This window comes from Aedes aegypti, chromosome 3, assembly GCF_002204515.2.
Source record: "Aedes aegypti strain LVP_AGWG chromosome 3, AaegL5.0 Primary Assembly, whole genome shotgun sequence".
Taxonomy (NCBI): Eukaryota; Metazoa; Arthropoda; class Insecta; order Diptera; family Culicidae; genus Aedes; species Aedes aegypti.
In genome coordinates this window covers 18,824,344-18,833,311 of record NC_035109.1, presented here as the reverse complement: position 1 = coordinate 18,833,311, position 8,968 = coordinate 18,824,344, and the positions used below count along the sequence as shown (strand labels likewise).

The 8,968-nt window shown below is 35.3% G+C and overlaps 1 protein-coding gene across 1 annotated transcript; it reads right to left on the bottom strand.

Annotated features, from left to right (window-relative positions):
* Window positions 1-5,184: 5,184 nt before the first annotated feature.
* LOC110679010 lies at window positions 5,185-5,830 on the bottom strand. The gene is made up of 2 exons (XM_021852873.1): window positions 5,672-5,830; window positions 5,185-5,609 (listed from the first exon to the last, which is right to left on the bottom strand). The coding sequence occupies exons 1-2, from the start codon at window positions 5,780-5,782 to the stop codon at window positions 5,256-5,258; spliced, it is 465 nt and encodes a 154-aa protein (XP_021708565.1). The 5' UTR covers window positions 5,783-5,830; the 3' UTR covers window positions 5,185-5,255.
* Window positions 5,831-8,968: the final 3,138 nt, after the last annotated feature.

The following is an 8,968-nucleotide window of genomic DNA, read 5'->3' as shown; positions in this document are numbered from 1 at the left end:
ATTTTTAAGAGTGTACATTTAATTACAAATTCAAGTATTAATATTAAGTCTATGAATGCTGTTTCCAGCTTCATTTCAAGTTCGTCGTTTTTTTTTCGGTCGTAGAGATGAAAAATGAAACAAATTTTCAATAATTAAACTATAATTTTCATATTTCTAGTTTTCATTTTGAAATTCCACAAAAGTCAATGTACATGTAGAACACATATCTCAACCTTCAGAGTCGGCATCATCCTAGGCCTAATATCTATTAGAATCCAGCCCTGCCTCAAAAACCCGGTGGTGCCTCTAACCCATTTCCATTAACAGTAAATGTCTCGCTACGACTTCCGGTCTCCGGCCCTGTCCTCACTCACCCCGCAAATTTGCTAGTGCATTGTGTGGCACAAGTAAAGCCTCCAGCTTGATACTCTTCGTTCGTCAACAGCACGCATTCCCAAACCAAGCCGACTAACTGCGGATGGAAAACTCGTTCACCGCCACAACTCGCTCCACCATGATGAGATGAAAATATGCTTCGCCTTGTTATGCCTGCTGGCATTTGATTTAAATGATTCTTTTTTCTCCTGGCTGGTTCATCACCGTCCTCGGCCATCCTCGCACTGGATGTTGATAAAAAAGCAGGCCATAGAGTAAGGTGAGGCGAAACTTTCCTTTTAAGATTTCTAGCTCAATTTAAAACAGATGTTATATTATAACATAACATATAATGATTATCATAAATTTAATCAAGGCTTGTGACTAATTTGCTATAACGAAATTCTATAGATTTTGAAATGCCTTTCCTCTTTAATCACTAGTAATATTCATCGTTATCTAGTATACAACCCATTTGTTGCATACTTCATATTGCATATTTTCTGGCATTTAATCATTAGCCAATGAATGATTAACCATTAATCAATGATTAATCATAAAAATAGTAATTAAATGACTTTGGAGATGCCCTAAACGCCTTGAAGTATGCAACGAATATGTCATACTCTTGAAAATGATTGGTTTTACTAATGATTAAATCGAGATCGAATCGATGATCAAATCGAAAAGCTGCACACTAGTAAGAAAACAACTCTGAACTCTTGTCTTTTGTTAACTTAAAGTGGGTATACATTTTTGCATTAGTTTGATGAGTAATATTTAAGCCAACATGTTGAGGGTCTATTTTGTGGTATTTATTTCTCTCCAACTGCTGTAGTTTTTTTCTGGAAGCACATAATTTTTCCACTTAGGTCGAACTTTCGCCTCACTTTGCTCTATAGCACATTCTCAACCAAACCACGCCAGTGACAGTCCCCCCTAAGGGATTTTCCATTTCACGACACCCACGTGCGGCAGTTGTGGCGCTATGCTCGATTCCATCCCCGAGTAGTGTCACACACCACGCCGCCGCCGATCGTGAAGATGAGTGTTGAATGCTGCCCCAACTCATGAATATTCAACGCTTTTAGCATATTTTTTGTAGCTCCTGTCACACTCCTAGTGCGAAATGAGTGAGTTTTTTAGAGGGAGAGTCGCATAGGTACGATGTGTGATTTAAAACAATTAAAAAATGAAATTAAGAGGAAGAGGATTTAATTATTCGAAAAATTTTAAACGCTTCCAGCTCGTACCCGATGTCGTTGAGTGATGTGTGCCTCGGTGGATGTGAAATAGATCCCGAACTCGTTTGCGAAATCCGTTCAAACATTGACGAATGCGAGGGAAGTTCGAGTGGAAAGCGACTGATAAAAAAAATCGTCGAGTGAATGATATCTCCCGCATATATAGACACTTTCCATTATCATGTTCTGATCCGTTACCTAGGCGATAATCTATTCCTGCATTCGCGGGATTTTTTTTCCTTGCTCCACTGTTCATTGGATCCACCTAGGCAGATACATCTTTTTCATACTCATTGGCGTAGGAAGAGGGAAGGGTATTGACAGAACAGACAGAACTTCAGGATTGTTCCAGGCATTCCGTTAAAAATTCCACTAAAAAAATAACAAAACAAAATTCATAACTCTTTGTGAACAGTAAAATTTATCGCATGTTGCTGAGTTCAAATAATAATAAAAATCGACAACAAAATTTTGCTCGAAATCTGCATGTGTTTATGTGTAAATTATATTTGAATAAAAATGTTTCTTGGGAGTCTTGGTGGAAAACAACTAAAAAATAGATGAAAATCTTTGGCATATACTTGCAATCAGTAACACAAAAAGAGGAGCCAGGAGAAAATCCTAGCAACACCAATGTCCATCATGGAAAAAAAATTGCACCCATCATTCATCATCATACCTTCGCGCGCGCTCCGTTCGTTTATCATTCCTCGTGCGCTGCAAGAAATCTGTTGAATTTTCAATCAGAAACAATTACTTTATTCTTCGTCAAAGGGACGCGCGGTTTTTGCTTACTTTTCCTTCCATTGCACAGTGGTCCAGGAATCAGTTTTACGCGGAAAGATGCATTTTGAGCTTTAGAATGAAACATTAGACAAAAACGGTCTTCTACAAAGTTGTTTGTATTAGTTAAGCCCTTTGTTTGGTGTTATTGAAAATTAGGGTGGACCACATTTTCATAGAAATTGTGTAACTAACTTTCTTATTTGTAGAAATTATATTTTACATGCTTCAGCAAAGTTATAGACCATTCAATTCCAAGCAACTTTGCCAAAAAAAGTTTTTTTGTGTCTCTTAAATTGACCGATTTAGAGCTTTTTTCCTGCAGTGACATAGGGTGGTCCGAACAAAACTAGTTTTCTGGCTCTAGAGTTTTCAATTCAAATTTCTCATCAAAGTAGTCTATGAAACACTTTTAGAGCTTTGAAAAGTGCGTAATTTGGTGAGTGAAGGAACTCGCTATCTCCTTCCGTTTAGGAGTTATTGTTGTTTTTCTCTCAAAAACATGCCTACTTTGATTGTGAATATCTCTGATTGGGGCAAACATAAAAAATATCTTTTGACGGCATTCAAAAGGCAAAATAAAATTGTATATTATATCAAAAAATTACAGATGTGTTATTTTTGTAACTCTAATAAAATGCCTTGAAAAACAAAGGATTTTAAGCAGAAAAACTTTAATAACTTTTGAACTAAAATAGATATCATCAATATTTTTGCATGAAAATTTTCGTTTTGTTAAGTTCTAAAAGTCGTTCATAGACCGCTTTGACGAGAAATCTGGAATAAGAAAGATAGGGCTTTAAAACTATTTTGAAGATTTTCATAGTATGTATTTCTTTATTAATTTGCATTTTGAGCATGAAAATGAAATTTTAGACAAAAATGATCTTCTACAAAATTGTTTCTCAAAATGTAAGCTTTCATACTGTGTCATTTGAAACTAGGGTGGTCCACAATATCACACATATCATATAATCAACTTTTTTATTTGCAAAAATACTGGTATATACTCTTAGGCAAAGCGGCAGAACTTGAAATTTTGATCAACTTTGCCAAAAAAAGTTTTTCTGTAGCTCAACATTTGACCAATCTAGAGCATTTTTTCCTAATCATCGCAGGGTGGTCCAACAAAAATAAGTTTTTCGACTCTTGTTTTTTTAACATTATTTTCTCGTCAAAGTCGTCTATGAACGACTTTTAGAACTTAACAAAACGCAAATTTTCATGCAAAAATATATATGATATCTATTTTAGTTCAAAAGTTATTAAAGTTTTTGTGATAAAAAATATTTGACTTTCAAGACGTTTTATTAGAGTTACAAAAATAACACATCTGTAATTTTTTGATATAATATTTAATTTTATTTTGTCTTTCGAACGCCGTCAAAAGATATTTTTTATGTTTGCCCCAATCAGAGATATTCACAATCAAAGTAGGCATGTTTTTGAGAGAAAAACAACAATAACTCCTAAACGGAAGGAGATAGCGAGTTCCTTCACTCACCAAATTACGCACTTTTCAAAGTTCTAAAAGTGTTTCATAGACTACTTTGATGAGAAATTTGAATTGAAAACTCTAGAGCCAGAAAACCAGTTTTGTTCTGACCACCCTATGTCACCGTAGGAAAAAAGCTCTAAATCGGTCAATTTAAGAAATACAAAAAAACTTTTTTTGGCAAAGTTGCTTGAAATTGAATGGTCTACAACTTTGCTGAAGCGTGTATAATATAATTTCTACAAATAAGAAAGTTAGTCACACAATTTCTATGAAAATGTGGTCCACCCTATTTTTCAATAAAACCAAACAATGGGCTTAACTAATACAAACAACTTTGTTGAAGACCGTTTTTGTCTAATGTTTCATTCTAAAGCTCAAAATGCATCTTTCCGCGTAAAACTGATTCCTGGACCATAGTGCATTGCCACGGCAGCTGACGGCGATGATACCTACTCAGGAAAATTGAAACTCCCACCACCGCGAATGATACACATCACTCAATCCGTCGAGAAATGAAAAAAAAAATCGTTGGATGAAATAATGGAGGCTTCCCCCTAAAAGTGTATCTCTGGGAGTGCCTTGTGGAGACTGGGCTGGGGATAAAAGTTTCCATCATTATTGTTCCTTGGCCATTATTGTCGTATTAAGTCGTCAGCAAGCACCTATCCACAATGTCCATCAACCATCATTACCATTACCTGGTCCGGGGTACAAGGTGAGAAGAAATTGAAGGTAGTACGCGGATTATCTGCGGCATGGAAGCTATCGAATAAATCTAACAAGCTCTTTGAGTCACCAACTTCTCAGAGTCACTCGAAGTAGCTCGGGAAAAATAGTCTGAAAGCTCTCATTTTGATTAATATTTTACTTGCCCTCTCAAAATGCCAAGTTCTGCCCAAAAAAATTAAAGGGGGGAGGGACAACATGTCAGAACTTAATTAGTATCAGTCTTATCGCTTATATGGATTCGAATTGTGCTTTATACAGTGTCTTCTGTGCATTTTCGCCGTTGGCGACTTTTTATACATACTAAGCTGTTTTTGTTGTTGATATTTTTCGTGCTAAGATTTCAAAAATCTTAATCCTAATCCTGTTTACTTTAGGTAGTGGTTACGGTTAGAATAATGCAGATCAATCGTCAGTATAAAAAAAAACAGCGACGATCAATCTTTGCAGACTCATACAAAATGGCACAGCCCAAGTGGAGCTAATTCAAGAACCTTAATTTCGTAAGCGTTAGATTGTTGTCAAAGCACATGGGATTGTAAGGCATCACAACATGCATAATCAAAACACAGGATCTTTTCAATTGACTTCGTTTAGTTTTTATTGTCTCATTTCATATTTGAAATCCACATACGTTCATTAGTAAGCTACAGAGGAATGCTGAAAAATTTAGTAACATCCAGAGCTTCCTCTGTCTGGTGATAGGCCATCATGTGCCCCTGCAGGAGACGTACACTTTTAAACGTTTTCCGGCATACCTCGCAACGAACTTCATTTTCCACAGGTTCATCTTCTGGTTCTGGGGTGGCTCTATCCACGGCATCACGGTTGGAACCCAACTTGGAAGTTTCCCCTGCATGCGATGTATGGTATTCTGCACTAGCACTTGCATCTGATAGCGTCTCTTCGTTGGTACTGTTCTTAACAGATTTCAGTTTAAAACGGTATGCTACCTTCAATTCGTCATAGCATGTAACGCACAGATGATCTCCATCTTTTACCTAAGTATGGGAAAATCTATCTGAAACATCGAATGAAATAATTGATTGTAAATATTTGTTACCTTGATTCCTGTAGTGAATAAAAACATTTTATCCAGTTCATTAGGATGGTGATAAATGGCAATCATGCCGAGTCCATAAGTTCGGCAAACTATGCAGGCAGTGGCATCCATTTTTAAGAAGACAAAACGAAATATTTCCTTACTGAAACATCAACCACTTCCGAATTTTTTTTTTTTTTTTTTTTTTTTTTTTTAATTTCTTTATTAGTATCATTCCAAACATTACATTCATTTCTTATATCTAGGTGTTCTGTGTTATTTGACAACACTATCATCCTAATTTGGTAAAACAAATTTAAGATTTAATTAACATTTTGTTAACAACATATTACATTTCATTTGCCGTAGCAGTTCAGTTTTTTTTTACAGGTGAGTTGATTTCACCTGCTTATAAGAGAAAAAAAAAATGTTTTTAATATACTTAATAACTTAACTTAACCTAAACATATAACGCATTAATCGTGGCAATAGAAGATTGTAACGATTTTTGCCTGAAATTATTAATGATTGTATTTGACATTTGTTCCAATGTTTCAACATTGGATATTCTATGTAACTCATTGGTACTATACCAGGGAGGAAGCCTCAGAATCATTTTCAAAATTTTATTTTGAATTCTCTGCAGAGCTTTCTTCCTGGTATTACAACAGCTAGTCCATATTGGTACAGCATACAACATGGCTGGCCTGAAAATTTGTTTGAATATCAACAGCTTGTTCTTAAGACAAAGTTTTGATTTTCTATTAATAAGGGGATAGAGACATTTTACATATTTATTACATTTGGCTTGAATGCCCTCAATGTGATTTTTGAAAGTTAAATTCTTATCTAGCATGAGCCCTAGATACTTAACTTCATCTGACCAATTTATTGGAACCCCTCTCATCGTGACAACATGTCTACTTGAAGGTTTCAAATAAAGAGCTTTTGGTTTATGTGGGAATATTATTAGTTGAGTTTTGGAAGCATTAGGAGAAATCTTCCATTTTTGCAAGTATGAAGAAAAAATATCCAAACTTTTTTGCAATCGACTACAGATGACACGCAGGCTTCGTCCTTTGGCGGAGAGGCCTGTGTCATCCGCAAACAAAGATTTTTGACATCCCTGAGGTAGCTCAGGTAAGTCAGATGTGAAAATATTGTATAATATTGGACCCAAAATGCTGCCTTGGGGAACACCAGCTCTTACAGGAAGTCTTTCAGATTTGGAGTTCTGATAATTAACCTGAAGTGTACGATTTGACAGATAACTTTGAATTATTCTAACAATGTATGTTGGAAAATTAAAGTTTTTCAATTTTACAATCAAACCTTCATGCCAAACACTGTCGAATGCTTTTTCTATGTCTAGAAGAGCAAGACCAGTAGAATAGCCTTCAGATTTGTTGGAACGGATCAAATTTGTTACACGTAAAAGTTGATGAGTGGTCGAATGTCCATGGCGGAATCCGAACTGTTCATTGGCAAAAATTGAATTTTCGTTGATGTGGGCCATCATTCTGTTCAAAATAACCTTTTCAAAAAGTTTACTAATGGAGGAAAGCAAACTGATTGGACGATAGCTAGAAGCTTCTGCAGGATTTTTGTCTGGTTTTAAAATTGGAACAACCTTAGCATTTTTCCATTTGTCAGGAAAATATGCTAATTGAAAACATTTGTTAAATATATCAACTAAAAATGATAAGCTACTTTCTGGAAGTTTCTTGATGAGAATGTAGAAAATTCCATCATCGCCAGGAGCTTTCATGTTTTTGAATTTTTTAATAATAGTTCTCACTTCTTCCAAATCAGTCTCCCAGGCATTTTCGAAAACGTTCTCTTGATTGAGAATATTTTCGAACTCCTGAGTAACTTCATTTTCAATTGGACTAGTAAGTCCTAAATTAAAATTGTGCGCACTTTCAAACTGCATAGCAAGTTTTTGAGCTTTTTCGCGATTAGTTAGTAATAATTTGTTTTCCTCTTTCAATGCCGGTATTGGCTTCTGAGGTTTTTTCAAGATTTTCGATAATTTCCAAAAGGGCTTAGAGCCAGGGTCTAATTGAGAAATTTTATTTTCAAAATTTTTGTTTCTTAATTGAGCAAAACGTTTCTTGATTTCTTTCTGCAAATCCTGCCATATAATTTTCATAGCAGGATCGCGAGTGCGTTGAAATTGCCTTCTCCTCACGTTTTTAAGACGGATCAAGAGTTTAAGATCATCGTCTATAATCACGGATTCAAATTTTACTTCACATTTTGGAATTGCAATGCTCCGGGCTTCAACAATGGAATTTGTTAAAGTTTCAAGAGCATTGTCAATATCAAGTTTAGTTTCTAAAGAAATGTTAACATCAAGATTGGAGTCAACATACGTTTTATATATATTCCAGTCGGCTCGTAAATAATTGAAAGTGGAGCTGATAGGATTGAGAATCGCTTCTTGGGATATTTGAAATGTAACAGGGACATGATCAGAATCAAAATCAGCATGAGTAATCAGTTGGCTACAAAGATGACTAGAGTCGGTTAAGACCAAATCAATCGTAGATGGATTTCTAGAAGAGGAAAAACATGTGGGGCTATCAGGGTATTGAATTGAGAAATATCCTGAAGAGCACTCATCAAATAAAATTCTGCCGTTGGAATTACTTTGAGAATTATTCCATGACCGATGTTTGGCATTGAAGTCACCAATGACAAAAAATTTTGACTTATTGCGAGTCAATTTACGCAAGTCAGTTTGGAGCAAATTAACTTGCTGCCCAGAGCATTGAAAAGGCAAATAGGCAGCTATGAAAGTATATTTACCAAACTGTGTTTCAACAGAAACACCTAAAGTTTCAAAAACTTTAGTTTCAAATGATGAAAACAGTTGATGTTTTATACGCCTATGAATGATGATTGCAACTCCCCCACATGCCCCATCAAGTCGATCATTACGATAAACAAAAAAGTTAGGATCTCTTTTGAGTTTAGATCCAGGTTTTAAATACGTTTCGGTAATAACTGCTATATGCACGTTATTAACCGTAAGAAAATTAAACAGCTCGTCCTCTTTACCATTCAGAGAACGAGCATTCCAATTTAAAATATTTAAATTATTATTTGGATCCATTAGAAAAACGTAATCCAATAACAATTTGATTAGTAAATTTTACACCAACTTGGACTGCTTCAGTCATAGTGGTGGCTTTGAACATTGCATCAATCATAAGATTCAATTGTTCAGTTAGAAAATTAAAATCAGAGGCAGACATGTCATGTGATTTCCCATTGGAATTTTCGGTAGACGAAGAAGCGGAGTTACCTGTGGCG

What these genes read in the sequence shown, in the direction of transcription:
- LOC110679010 (XM_021852873.1), bottom strand. Translation starts at nt 5,782, where the DNA reads ATGGATGCCACTGCCTGCATAGTTTGCCGAACTTATGGACTCGGCATG. An exon ending in TATTCACTACAGGAATCAAG is followed by an intron (nt 5,610 to 5,671) that starts GTAACAAATATT and finishes TCCCATACTTAG; the next exon opens with GTAAAAGATGGAGATCATCT.